Source organism: Ammodytes marinus (assembly GCF_949987685.1).
Source record: "Ammodytes marinus genome assembly, chromosome: 22".
NCBI lineage: Eukaryota > Metazoa > Chordata > Actinopteri > Uranoscopiformes > Ammodytidae > Ammodytes > Ammodytes marinus.
The window spans coordinates 4,243,569-4,258,888 of NC_137226.1; the positions used below are offsets into that span (position 1 = coordinate 4,243,569).

Genomic DNA, 15,320 nt, shown 5'->3' on the forward strand with positions numbered 1-15,320 from the left:
TGGAGAGCCGACGCTATTGTATTGTATTGTGAGGCAGAGCTCGCTAAGACAATTACAGCAAGCAGCGTGGCATTACAGAGGTTTCTAAATCTGAAATAGCTCTTTCCTTTTAGGCTGCTCCTGTGCTGACCCACGTAAAATGTTTATTTAAAAAGAACTGAAAACAACTCGGATCCCTGGGCTCTAAAAATGAAAGAATGCATTTAAGGCGAGACACAGCAGGTGAATAGGGTAAGAAATGTTAACTCATATCCTGAAATGTTGCCAGAATACATGTTAAGGGAGCAAATTAGCCAAAAAATCTCAAAATTGACCAGTGCTTGGAAAATTATTATTTTTGCCTACAGTGTCTTGCCAAACCAAATGTAAGTGTACCTATGACATCTAAAACACGCAATATTAATGAACCCACTTTAAAAGTTAAACAAAATCAAACTCATAAATAGTATTCGGCGTGAAGAAAAATCACTAGACTTTGGTTGTTAAAAATATATCCAGGACCTCAAATGACTTTCTTTCTTCTGCTGGGGGACAGCCAATCGGAGGTCATTCACATTATCAAGCGGGCTGTGTTATTTTTAGAACCAGTTAACTTGAATTGCTCCTCTCCACCTAATGTGTCCCTTCTCCGCCGGGTGTTACAGTGATTGTCGTATACTGCGTCACCGCCGATCCGTCACTTTACCGTCCTGTCATCATTTTGTCTTCCGCTTCATTTGCGCTATCGCTTCTTGTCCATATATCTTGAGTCGTGACAAGCGTTTGACTTTGTCTCTTACACATTTGCCCTTGACTATTTATTCCTTTACCTTATCAGAGTTAACATTAGCCTGAATCCATACTTGCACTACCCATCCTGTTTGATATGTTCCATGTGCGATTATACTCGTATTCATAATGTTGTGTGTGCCCTTATAGTGAGGACATGTTGGCTTGGTTTTAACTTCTGGACAGGGCTTTAAAGGAGCTGTTTAAGGGTTAATACTAGGTTTTAATGTTCAGGTATGAATTGGTTGGTGTTGGGGTTAGGAATGTAGTTTGATGGTGAGGGTTAGAGTAAGTGGCTAGGTACTGCATTATGTCAATTAATTTCTTCACAAGTACAGCCATAAAAACGTTTGTGTGCTGTGCATGTGTGTGCCTGCATGTGCTTGTGCATGTGTTTGTGTGTGTGCGTATGTTCATTCATGTGTGTGTGTGTGTGTGTGTGTGTGTGTGTGTGTGTGTGTGTGTGTGTGTGTGTGTGTGTGTGTGTGTGTGTGTGTGTGTGTGTGTGTGTGTGTGTGTGTGTGTGTGTGTGTGTGTGCGCGCGCGTGTGCGTTCGTTCGTTTATGTGTGTGTGTGTGAGTGTGTGTGTTGTAGAGCAAAACAAAGTACTAACATCATTCTACAATACAACTGCCTATTTACTGCACACATATCTTGAACCTGAATCCTTCTTCTTTACTCCCTCTGTGTCTCTGTGTCTCTGTTCGGTGCTCATTAAAAACTGGAAAGAGATTTATTTATTTTTTCACATCATGGCGAGTGAATGCGTCGTCCCTTTGATCAGAGTTTACTGCTGCAGGTGGTGCACAGCGGGATCAACATGAGATACATCCACACTCTTCTTCTGTTTCTGCCCTTTCTCCCTCATGTGCTGCCCAATCTTTATTTCAAAGCCATGAAGAAGAAATGGAATGAAACCCCCCCAGAGTATATTTGATTGGACTGTGTGTGCTGTGCTGCTGTGACAAATTTGTATTGTTGTGATCCGTCTGTGTGTTTGTAAATGGGGCTGTAAATAGTGGAGGGATAATGTTACAACATCCTGTCCTGTGGCAGTTTGTTTCTGAATGCGTTTCCCACGAGAGCCATGGCGAAATCTCACCACAAGATAAGCTGTGTGGTGCAACAAAGCTTTGTAATATTTTTTCTTTCGTCTTTAGCAAACGGGTCATGACATGTTGGTATTTGTACCAGCATAGTCAGAGGCGAGGGAAGTTTTTAGTTTGTTAGTTAGATTGTCGGTTAGAGGCTCTACACTGTGGTTCAGGTAGTTAATAAAGGTGGAGAAAGCTTCTTGTCAAAATCACGTTTTGTCAAAATCAGTGAATATCTCCTCACAATCTGTTGGTGTCCGTACTGGGTGTGCGCTGAAAGAAATCCAGTTTTAATACACAGTCTACCGTACTGTGTGTGCGCTAGAAAAAATCTGGTGTTTATATACAACCTAGGCTCTGTAAACTGGTATGTAAACAAAGGGTATATGTAAAGAAAGGGGCCCATAGCAAAATACCCGTTTACAGAGCCTAGGCTGTCAGTGTGTATTAATTAACACTGGATTTTTTCCAGCGCTCACACACATAACGACAAGTAGCAGATCGTGAGGAGATATTCACAGATTTTTGACAAAAAGTGATTTTGAACAAGCGTTCTCAAAAATCGCTGCCTCCACCAAGACTGATTGTTTGATTGACAGCCATTCAGATTTGGAAGTCTGTAGCCTAGAGGGTTTATAGTTTATTATAGTTCCTGTGCTGCTGATGACTAACCATTGTGACAGCTGGGTAGCCAATAAACTGACATGTACCAATTAACAAACTGCTGACCAACAGATTGACAGGAAGTGCCCCGTCAAAATAAAATCCCAAGTGACTCACAGTAACTCACTCACAGATTGAGCGGCCAGCTGATTGGCTAATTGAAGTAACGTCTAACAGGCTAACTGGCGTGCTGACTAACTGCTTGGGATGACGCAACACACACACACACACACACAGTCTCTCTCACACACACAAGCACGCACAGACACACATACAAAAGCACACACACAGTCACACACACACGCAAGCACACACACAGTCACACACAGTCCCACACACATGCACATTGAACACAATGTAACTGACTTTCTGACTGTCATGCAGGCAGATGGGCGAGACGACTAAGAATAGATAAAAGGAGTGACAGCATTCTGGGAACACACACACACACACACACACACAAACACAAACTCAAGACAAAGTGTGACGAATCCCTGGCAGATAAATTACATGTGCCTTATGCTGCCATGAACACATAATATGATAAAAGCACACACACACACACACACACACACACACACACACACACACACACACACACACACACACACACACACACACACACACACACACACACACACACACACACACACACACACACACACACACACACACACACACACACACACACACACACACACACACACACACACACACACACACACACACACACACACACACACAGAGGCTGCCTTTGATGTTGAACTGCATCATTTTCTCAGCTCTTTCATATCGCCACATATGGTAATTCACTTCTTGGCACAGGCCACTTCAAAGCAATGTAAACCAGCGTCTTATTATGAACCCATTCTCCCTTGACCGGCTAATGCCATTTTCCTCCACATGGATGAGTCCATGAAGAGGAAAATGTAACAGATTATCCATAGCTTCATCTTATAAGGCCAACCGTTTAAAAACACAACACAGACACACACACACACACACACACACACACATTCTGATTAAGGCATGCCCAGGTAAACAGTAGTCTCTTCTCACTGTCTCTACGCTTTGTCATAGAGAATTGCTAAGAAAAGACACAGACAGGCTAAATTTAAAAGGTTAATTTCATCCATTCTTAACATACAATTAACACTGTGATAGGAATAACTACACAATAAAGCCACAAGCTTTATTTCCATTGTGTTGGGCTGACAGCAACAAACCAAACAAACGCCATTAAAAATAACTTGAGGCAGTTCTGGTAAATTCCCCCAGCATGCACTAGTCTAGTATACAAAGTAATGTTCTAATTTCAGCCACACACATTGTCGTGAACAGTAGCAAAAAAACAATGGTTGCGGTTACGCGAGACATAAGTTCTATTTCCAAATGAAATGAATCCAAACTGGGGATTCCACAATGAAGTAGTTACAAGTAAGAGACTTGGAAAAGGCTACAGAGCAGAGGGTGACATAGCTGGAAAATATCCTTCAAATCTTGCCCGGTCACTATACATATTTAGGTCCAGTCACTTTCACACATTCAAACTCATATTGTATCAAACGAATATACATTTAATACACAGCTATGGAACGAATTATGACATTTTCCCAATTTACGAATAAAAATATTGTCATTTAGGCCTAGTGCATATATTATGTGTGTGAGTGTGTGTGAATGGGTGAATGTGGTAAGAGATGTAAAGCACTTAGGGGCTGAAAAAATCGGCTAAAAAGCGCTATACATAAGTCAAGTCCATTTACCAATTACTATTTACATTAAATAGAAATGCTGATTAAGGAACATTTTTAAGATTTTCAAGTTTTTCCAAAGCTGTATTTATATCCTCAACACATATTTATGTTTTTATGCCGCTTGCCAGGCCAGGACTTCCTTGAAAAAGACACTTTAAATCTGAATGGGAAGATTCCTGGTTAAATAAAGCTTAATAATAATATGGAGTACTAAAGGCCTTTGTGTGGTATACTTAACCCCTTAAAGCTTAATAATAATATCGCGTACTAAAGGCCGTTGTGTGGTATACTTAACCCCTTGCAGTTTGTATGTAAAAGGATGAGTTCAACATTTTGCCATCATCGTCTGTGAGGTTGCCGGGCAACAAAGCAGAGTCTCGAGGAAGTCGATGCAACTGGCAAATATATTCAAAACCTCTTTCATGCCATCACACTATGAAGGACTCAATACTTTAACACCTGCATTTCACAGCCAAACGCTTTCTTACTCTTCATGTGAATAGATAAGTGTATATTTTTTCTTTTAAAACAATCTAAAACGTGTGTCAATATATACTGTATATTTCTCAAAAATATTGATCAGAGTATGCAAAAGTTATGTAGAGTTTTCTGCTCGACTGCTGTACACATTCAAATAGGAACCAGCTGTTACAACAGGCAAAGGCAACCTGACAAGATGCTTTTGATGATTGACCAAAACAAAATCACTTCAGCAGAGAACACCAAGTCTCGTATATTGTGACTCATAAGGAGGGAACCTTGATATTGGAGTGAATATGGATTTGAATATTTTAGTCAGTGTTCAACCACAACATGGAGATTTGAATGAATACATTAGATTCTAGTTCTGACATGCACAATGTACCAAAACACCCTTCTTAAAGGAATAGCTCAACAAAAATAATATATTTTTAACTTGTTGACAGTGAGACCTCTCTTCTCTCGCGCTACGCTTCTTAAACATATTTCCTCCTCCGTTATTTCTGGTCTGAACACAGTTCTGAGGCTGAGGAAGTCGCACTGCGTAGTATAGTTGTGGTATGTTGTGGTATTTGGTTCTAAAATAACATAAAGTGCAAAAATACACCTGTATAATTAAGAGCGCAGCATAACGTGGTAAACTATACAAGTCACAAAAAGCACACAGGATCGTTTAGTGATGTTGTAAAAGTGTATCTTCTGACTGTGAGCGGATGCAGGCTAACACTCCCTTTGACCAGCAGTATTTGAGCTAAGCTAATTAGCATTTACTGAGTGACTGTCCTTTGAACAAATCTTCTTCAGAAATGCAGGCGCATTTAGAGGAATGGATTCTGTCGCCTGTGTCTTGAACCCCAGAGTGATGCAACAAGCTAAACATATAGAAATGTCGAACTAAAGCTTGTTATGTTTTGTATGGTGTATTTTGATTTCATACTCAGAACTCAGAGACAACTGTTCCTTGTGTGTGTGTTTTTGTTGTGTTTAAAAAAGAAAAAATGGTCTCCTTTTCTGGACCCCAATAAAAAAATGTGGAAATATTCCTTTAAGCAGTGGAATCTTTGGTTTTCTGTTATCACTGAGGCAACATATTTATTTGAACAGAACTGACTACTCCTGCAGTTATAAAAAAAAATTGAGTGTGCGAAAAAGCTATGGCACTAACCATGATGAACAATCTCCCTAAAAACCTCACTGAACAAGAAACGGTTTCGCCCCAAGGGACAACACCCAGAAGAGGAAGAGAGACTCGATAAATGATGCTACGATAAAAGTGAAAGAGTGTTGAGAAACTCCTCTGTTAATGAGAATGTCTTACATTACATGTTACTGTAGTGGGAGTGATTGAAGAAAACAACTATGGGTCTTAAAGGGATAGTTTGGAATTTTGATGCCCAAGTTAGTTGTTTTTATTTCTAACATTATTCTATCAACACAGACATTTACATCTGTAGTCTAGCGTTATTATTGATTAGCCTCGGGTGTACTGTGGAGTGGGTAAGACTGTTTTAGTAGCAGCTCTGCTTGACCCCAATCCCGTGCGCTAGCCTAGCACGAGCAAACTCTGCAACTAGAAGGACTGAATGAAATGTGTTGAAAACGGTCTCCAATGATAAATAACACTCAGGCTAACTTGGGAATCAGGCCCTATGTCCAAAATTCCAAACTATCCCTTTAACATAAAACATAGAAAATAAAACAACAAGACAAATGATTATCATCCATCACAGGTATGGTGATAGGATTATACAGTACCAGCCCTTTTACAAATGAGATGAATTTCCTCCATAGATCCATTTAGCGTACACGAATGGGATTGAATTGGGGAAAGAGACTTGAGTCCAAAACAGACACGGATGCGATCAGCCTACATGATGTCTAACATAGGCCAAGATTGCCTGGAAATGCATTCTATTTGGTTTTGTGGATACAGATTCACCAATATTTTTACATTGGTTTGAAACTAAAGAGTAATGTAGTTGAATACAGGCTATATAGAAAATAACTATCTTGTCAGTCACGTCATTTTCATTGCAGCCATTCTACATCGCTGTCTAAATGTTTAATGTCTAATCTTGAATCTTGATGTATTTTCTGTGTTTTTACTATCTCTTAAATGCAATTTCTAATGTCTAATCTTGATATGTCATTCCCCTGTGAAGCACTTTGAATGGCCTTGTGTCTGAATTGTGCTGTATAAACTTGCCTTGCCTTGCCTTGCCTTGCCTTGCCTTGCCTTGCCTTGCCCAAATCACCAGTTAATTCTGTTTGTCAAGTCATAATCTGATCGCAATGTTGATAAATGGTGAAATAAACGGATACATGCCGAGCTCATATTTCACATTTAATTTTGTATAAATGTATCAAAAATACAGCCTTCCTTTGTTATTTAGAGAATACACATTTTTTTTAAACAGAGAAATATACTGTATATGACCTTATCAAATTAAATCAAATCAGTTTTATTTGTATAGCCCAATATCACAAATAGACTTTCGCCTTATCACTATGTTGAGAGTTGGCATTTTGACGTTATTTGGATGTTGGTGATCTTTGGACACAGACACTGTACATGGCCACACAGACGGTCTGTGCCCATAATCAGAGACAAACAAGTAAAGCCCACACAAACAAGTTTAAAATGATTGATTTGACCTCTAAAAGCTGATGATTTCCAGTTCAAAGGCTGCCAGACAAACACACACACACACACACACACATACACAGTCAAATTTAACGGTGGACACTTAGACAGATAGATATATAGACGGATGGATGCCACACATTCCTGACAGTGACATCCGACAAACCAAAACTGCTGTGAGAGAGTGTGACTGTGTGTGTGACGTGTGTGTGTGTGTGTGTGTGTGTGTGTGTGTGTGTGTGTGTGTGTGTGTGTGTGTGTGTGTGTGTCTTCTTTGGTCTCTGGCCAGTATTCACTATCAACAGCAGCTGCCAGTCACACCAGGGTGTCAGGCTGCTGCTGGCATTCACACACACAACAGACACGCTCATATAGGGTACACACACACAAACACACACAAACACACACACACACACACACACACACACACTGCCCAAAAATCAATTCTGTTTCTCCCCCCCTTACCCCTTTCACAATGCACCAACACAACAGGAAAATGCACACACACACACACACACACACACAGTTGTATGCACAAGTGTTTGATCCATCAGTGTCATGAGCTAAAATGCTGCTGCTGCTGAGTGTGTGTGTGTGTGTGTGTGTGTGTGTGTGTGTGTGTGTGTGTGTGTGTGTGTGTGTGTGTGTGTGTGTGTGTGTGTGTGTGTGTGTGTGTGTGTGTGTGTGTGTGTGTGTGTGTGTGTGTGTGTGTGTGCGCGCGCGCGCGCGCGTGTGTGTGTGTGTGTGTGTGTGTGTGTGTGTGTGTGTGTGTGTGTGTGTGTGTGTGTGTGTGATGGTTGACAGCATGATGGTGATCAAACCAGAAGAACCAGACATTTTAAATAATATAATCCCCTCTGCTCTCTTTGTGTCATCTCCTGTGTTTGTGTCAATAAGCTCTCTGACATTTAGACCAATTCTCCGGATATTATCAAAAAGCCTACAAATAAACACAAAACATGTCCTCCACTAGTGATCAATAGGCTACAATACACTGCCCCAGCATCCTCCCATGTCCCAGTCCTTACAAACTCACCGATACGATGTCTGTTTTCTGAACGCCAGTCCTCTTAATTTCTCCTCCAGTGTCTCTGCTTGCTCTATGTCTGGCAGGCTTGTGAACGTGTCGCTACAGCAACCAACGGCAGCCTCCTCCGAACCAGCCCCGGACTCCGAGTCGCCTCCGTCGGCTCCGAGAGAGGCCAAACGCCCGCTGAAACCCCCGGTACTTCGCTCCTTCGTTTGGGGGTCCATGCCGAGTGCTTGTCGGTCCCTTTACACCCCTGTTGAAGTCTCGCCCCCTGCGCTGGACCCCCCTCCCTCTCTGCCGGCTTGTGAGGGCGACACAGGTGCCGGTAAAAAGGTGTTTAATGGGGGGATAAATAGTGGGACGTCAAGGTTTTCTTCAGCAGCTTGACCGTTGTGATTCCTGGCCGTTGACCGTTCTTTTTATACTGCAGCCAGGCACGGCAACGGCAGCAGCACGCGCAGCCGCCTGGACAACAGAACGAACTGCACTCAGGAGCCGCTGCGAGAAGGGTCTGGCTGCAGCCTGTAGGACATGGACATCCACATCCAACTGCGACGTCACTCTCTTGCCACGCCCTCTTCGCTGTTAGATTCAACGGCGCGCGCCTCCCGCCGTTAGTTCATTCATTCACTTGACAGACTTGACACCGTTATAATACGAACAATGGAGGTAAGAACAACTTATATTAAATCAGACACATAACTGTACATTAAACCTAGTCTTTTTTCAAGTATGGTATGTTAAGAAAATAAACGTTGTAAACAACCTTACTTTGGTTCACTTGGCTCTAGTGCTAGCCCATGTACACTTAAAGAAAGTGCTAGCCTATCATGCTAGGTTTTCATCAGTTTGTCAGTTGGTTGTACCACTGCTATTTTTATCCCTACCAGGCGGTGGAAAGTTATATAAAATATTATTAAAAAATGTTGTAATGACTTATAACCCAAATGGTAAATCAAATGTCTGAATCGTTAGAAATAAAGCCGATCTTTGTAAGTTGTTTTTCCTAAAGACTACATTACCCAAGTACCTTAGCGGTGTTTTTTTTTTGGTGGTGATGATGATGACAGATGGTGTGGGTGTTGAGTTGTGAGAGTGAGCGCAGAGTGTGTAAATAAACACGTTTGCTATACTGAAGTATAAAGTACATTGTCTTTTTTTCACTGTCATTGATTAATATGGTTCTCTTTTAAAAACAAATGATCAGAAAAATGACAACATTCATAACAAGGGGGACACTCGATACGCATTACTGGTGTATGTATGAAGACTCGGAGTAGATAATGAGGGCTCTCACCGGGGGCTAACACATGCAATAATGCACATTAACAACAATGGCCATCTGAAAAAGTCAGAAAGCGCTGAAGTCAAGTATTACAATCCAGCAGTATGCACTTCTGCTGTTGAATTTTGTTGAATATTGTGAATAGATTTGAGATTAGATTCATTAATTTATTAGTCACATACACAATTGCACAGGGCAATGGCGTATAGAGGTGTAATGTCACTCAGTTATATTGTATTTACTGCAATACTGTTCTTAAGTAATACTGTATTTAATTCCATGCAACAAACAAAAATTACATAACAATGAACTATTTTGCTAATATATACATGTTTTTAAATAAATATACACAAAAAAAGTAATTTTTCCTGCAATTTTGAGGAGTTGTTGCTTTTCCTTCAAATCAGGGGTTGAAAGGGGCATATTTTTGAAAGAACAACAATTTTAAAAGAGAACACGACATGTATGCAGACGCCATCGTTGAGTGGCGAACCCCGGTCGGAAAAGCGGAAGGCTTCAGAGATAACCACTGAACCAAATGGTAATTTCGGGAATTTAATCATCAACTACCTACAATTTATTCTGTTGACGCTTGGTGCTATAATGACCAATTTAGGAATAATATGACCTAAACATTTCAAATAACTTCCTTTGAATTTGGAAGTGGGTGGTGTCATATATAATCAGGCTTGGGAAGGGGCATATTTTCGAGGCATCAACAATAAAAAAAAAAAACGCAACATTAAAGTCTTAACTGGGGCGCGAACCCGGGTCACCGGTACTGTAAACACATTCGCTATCTACTGAGCCATACAGTATTTACATAGATACCAATACAATGGTATATTTGTCGACTTCAGAATTATAGTATGATCTAAAAAGTTCGAATACCTTAGAATTTTGAAGAGGGTGTTATATATATAAATTGATTGTGACAAAGGTAAACTATATGGGTCAATGACGTGACGCCCATTTTTTTGTGTCCCTAAGGTTAAATTAAATTTGAAAATGTGGAAACAAAAAAAAAGCTCACACATTACTTTAACACATTAATTTCTAGAGACCCTATTCTAAAGTTTTTGGTTTTATTAAATTTTGAGAGAATATTTGAAGATAAAAGGCAAAAAGTAAAAGTGGTGTAACCGTCAAAACTTCGTACCACAAAATGTAACTTGCTTAAATACAGGGAATTTCTCAATATAACATCCTATAAACTATTTTGGCATTATCCTAAAATGGAGGTCATTATGAGTATATAAATTATATTTAGATATAACTTTCATAGTTGTTCTAATAATTTGGGGAATCTCATCAGACGAGCGAACGTCCTGAATTGTCAAGTGGTGTAACCATCATTCAAGATGCCATTTTGTTCAAATCTAACAGTAAAGGACCCCTGATGAACATGACTGCTGCATTCCAAAGTTAAGAGCTCTCCAAGAAATATAAGATATTTGCACTTTTAGGGTATGTCAAGTATCATTTGGGTTACATGTCAAATGGTGTAAACCAAATAAAACGTTGAATTTTTTTTTTATTCATAAATAGTAGTATTTGTTTTAAGAATGATATTTGATTTATTCACACCAAGACCATGTCCTCAGATATGAGTCCATGATAATGCCTGTCAAAATAGATTTTTAGTCGAAATGTCAAATGACTAATTTGACAAACAACTCGGTTTTTGTCCAATTTTTTCAAAAATCACTAGTTTATGATACTGGGTTAAAATGAAATATGAGCTCAATTACTTTTTTAAACCAGTTTTAGGTTATTATTGTTTGTATCTTCTAAAACAGTTGATATTTCCACAACTTTATCACCAAAGCTAGGTACGGCTAGGATAAAATCATTAAGTGGCATGATTTTGTGATTTTTTTATTCATGCTTAGCTTCAATGCATATTTGTATATAATTCCTTTTCATTTGAATGTCACATCATTTCATAATAAATTATATACATGAAGCATGTGAACAGTGACACCTAATGTGGAAGGATGAACAGCAGCTTTAAATACCTAGAACTCCAACAATTTGTGAATAGTAGAAAATGTTAATAAAATGTAGGCTGCAGAATTGAGCCACATTCAAAAGAGGAAACAAGCCAATTACCTTGCAAAAAGAGGACAGGAAAGGTAGCTTTCATGAACAGAAACAAGCATGCACTCACACGTGCTGCTGCAAGCTTTTTTCTTAAATGTAGATTGTCAGATCTCAAGGCATATCGTCAATCAAATAATACCTTGCTTTCAGACAGATATAACTAAATATGAATTCACTGTTTAAAAGGGAATGCAGGAGCAGGACCCTTAACATACATGAATCTCCTAGTCTCTTCAACCCATCCACCTAGCTCTTTCTCACAAACAAACATAGACGCACTTAAACGCACAAACACACAATTTGTTAAGACTTTTTGTTGTTGATTGAATTTTTTCCATAAATACAATGGAATGAGTTCCACCATAGAACATTTTTGTCATCCATGGAGATCTTTATTTAAGAGTGTTTTCTTTAGGTTTAAGAGCATATAATTACAAAATCTGAATGTGTAAACAATAAGTCATGCTCTTGAACCAGAAGACCACGCTTGTGAATAAAGATAGAATTATTACTCCATAGTCACCTTAATGGTATTTGTTGACCAATGTTTTAAATACATGAAAACAAATTCCAATGGCAAGTCCAAACACAGTAACTATCTTGACTGTAGTGCCTGATTTCAGTGTTGTTTTTTCTACTTTTTGGCTGTAGAAGCAACACCGTCAAGTGGTGTAACAGGTTTGTGTCAAATGGTATAACCAGTATTTTTCCTAAAAAAATCAAAATGTACCTGTAAATTAATGTAGGCCAGAATTGATTACTCTTCTTAAATGTATTAAATAATTTTTAACACTTTTAACACAATTGGTCAACAATTATTTAGAATACAAGATGTTTCCAGCTAACGTCCCACTCAAAATTGCAAAAACGCATAGAATTTTGATTTAGGGGTTATCCAAATAAAATCTTTTTTCATGTGATATTTTGAAATGAAAGTTATTATTTTTATGAGTTACACTCATATTACACTATGGTGGACAAAATAATGAATATTTCTTATTCTTTTGTGGTTACACCATTAGACATTGTCAGGTCCATTTGGGCCTACAGTACTTTTAGTAGAAAATTGTGTAAATCCCATTTCCCATGAAATAAAACTAACAGAAACACGAATAACTTGATTCAAGGATGCTTTTAAAATGTATTTTTGAAAGATTTTTAAAATAACCATCATGACAACCCTTATTCGTCATTGACCCATATATATTTTTTAAATGAAGTCTAGATACAAGTCTAAAAACTACAACACCTAGCAGAGCCTGTCTGACTCTACACTGCAGTGGTATTATAGGAGGATTATAGTAAAAGGACATAACAAAAACAAAAAAGTGTTTTATTGAAAATGAATTAATTTACAAGACAGATTTTACATCTCTCAATTGACATACAAGGCACTAAGAAATAAATAAAAACTGAAATTACATAAAATATCACCATCACCAACACCAACACCATCACCAACACCAACACCATCACCAACACCAACACCAACACCAACACCATCACCAACACCAACACCAACACCAACACCAACACCATCACCAACCCCCCCCCCCCCCCCCCCCCCTAACTAGACTAAATACATCTCTGTACGAGCCCAACATTAGCTTTTGTAGTCGTCTGGGAAGGGTCATATCAGCTACAACACAAAGGCAAGGATGTCTTGTGTCCACAAACATGTGGCAAAATGGCATCTTTTCGAAACAGAACCAGACTTGTTTAGGAGGGTTAGTACGGTTGAGAACCCCGAACAAGCCACTGAAGAGGTTATGGAGGTTGATGACCAGAATGCCCAGTACTCACTAGAGGGCAACATCTTGAGGTAGATGTTGAATTACATTCTGGAGAGAAAAAAAATGTCCAGTGTCATCACTCCAGACCAAGTGATAAGTGTCTGCATGTGTGTAAACACCATGGACCTATAAAGAAAACACATGCATATCAGTACAGGGATAAAAAAAATGGCCGCTCCCACATGCACTCCTCTCTCTTCAATAGGGAAATCTCCATTAAGCATGTTACTGACAATGTTATTAAATATAAACATTTATACATTGTGATCCTATAATGAAATTGACAATATCTCCCAAATGTGTTTCTCCCCTTCACTGGGGGCAAGGTTTTTTTATTTTATAAATGAACAGTTAGAACAATGGCATTTAAATGCTTATGCTTACACATGAAATGAAAATAAATTCAAATAAATACACATAAAAACTCACAAAAAGAGAGCTCACATACCTGTGTGTATACACATACATCAGGATAACAAGATGTCCGTTCCTACATCTGTTGCCGGCCTGCTGCTACTTCGGCTAATTCTGCGTTGTGGAGTCGGGACAACTGCTTTCTTGCCAGCCGAGGGAGTCTTTATTTCTCTCTGTGTGATCAGACAAACATATACAGCACGGCCATTAAATATGTGCGTCACACGTGCACTCCTCTCTCTTCTTTATGGCATACTGCCGACTCAAGAACATATTACAAATGTTTCTGAATGAACAAACAATTGCAGAAAAAGTGCTTACAAATGAATTAAAAGTACATTAAAATAAATACACAGAGAGCTCACATACCTAAACGTATACATATGTTTATCTGATCCCAGGTATGTATACAGCACGGCCATTAAAGATGGGCGTCACACGTGCACTCCTCTAAAACACAAGGAGACACGAGCACATGAGACTCACTACACAAACACTGCCATACTGGATATAACAACATTTACACACTAAAACGAGCGTCTAACATAACTAAACAGCAACTTCCTGGTAACATTATTTACATATCGGTTATAAGTTTTAGTGTGTTTTATCACTTAGATATATTAATTTAGAGGAGCACTGAACATTCTTACCCGTCTTCTTTATGGCATACTGCCGACTGAAGAAGCTAGCGCGAAATAAAAGGAAGTGACCTCACGGGTAACAACAGAATCACACATCCCAAGGTATCAAAATAAAAGCTCTCAAAACAAATATTCATTAATAAAGAAATGTATAAAGGAAAAATAAATAAATTTAAGCATAAAAGGATTATTGGTGAAATATAATTACACACCGGTTGCACACGCACTCCTCTAAAACACAAACAGACACGTGCGGCGCCAAATGAGATTCAATCATACAACAAAAAATGCCATACTGGATATTAATGCACATTTACACACTAAAACAATCGTTTTTACGTCAGTACAAAACAATTGCAACCTCCAATGAATATTATTTACATATCCGTTACAAGTTTTACCATGTTTTATCACTTCAATAATACTAATTCCGAGGAGCACTGTGTATTTTTACCTCTTATCAATGTGGCAATCGCCGACTGAATAGGAAAGCGGGAAAAAGACAGGAAGTGACATATGTGTGACACTAACTTCCACTGTGGACTTCCAAAATAAAATACACAAAAAACCCTTTGGTCGCAGTGCCAATTTTGATAAGAATTTAACAATAAAACAAAGTTATTATTTACACTGTTACACAAACAC

At 38.9% G+C, this 15,320-nt stretch overlaps 1 protein-coding gene and 1 long non-coding RNA gene across 2 annotated transcripts in view; both read right to left on the reverse strand.

Moving 5' to 3' along the window:
* dgki (diacylglycerol kinase, iota) overlaps positions 1-8,660 on the reverse strand; it is a gene marked incomplete at its 5' end in the record, with an annotated part of 67,412 nt that extends 58,752 nt beyond the window's left edge. Inside the window, one exon of the mRNA XM_080051384.1 lies at positions 8,443-8,660. Coding sequence (XP_079907510.1) covers positions 8,443-8,660 — 218 coding nt within the window. The remainder of the gene's footprint in view (positions 1-8,442) is intronic.
* A 4,483-nt stretch (positions 8,661-13,143) lies between these two features.
* On the reverse strand, positions 13,144-14,726 carry LOC307268498. Its single transcript, XR_013845460.1, has 4 exons — positions 14,685-14,726; positions 14,401-14,481; positions 14,066-14,204; positions 13,144-13,743 (listed from the first exon to the last, which is right to left on the reverse strand). It is a non-coding gene; the product is annotated as an uncharacterized lncRNA (long non-coding RNA).
* Between the last annotated feature and the right edge of the window lie 594 nt (positions 14,727-15,320).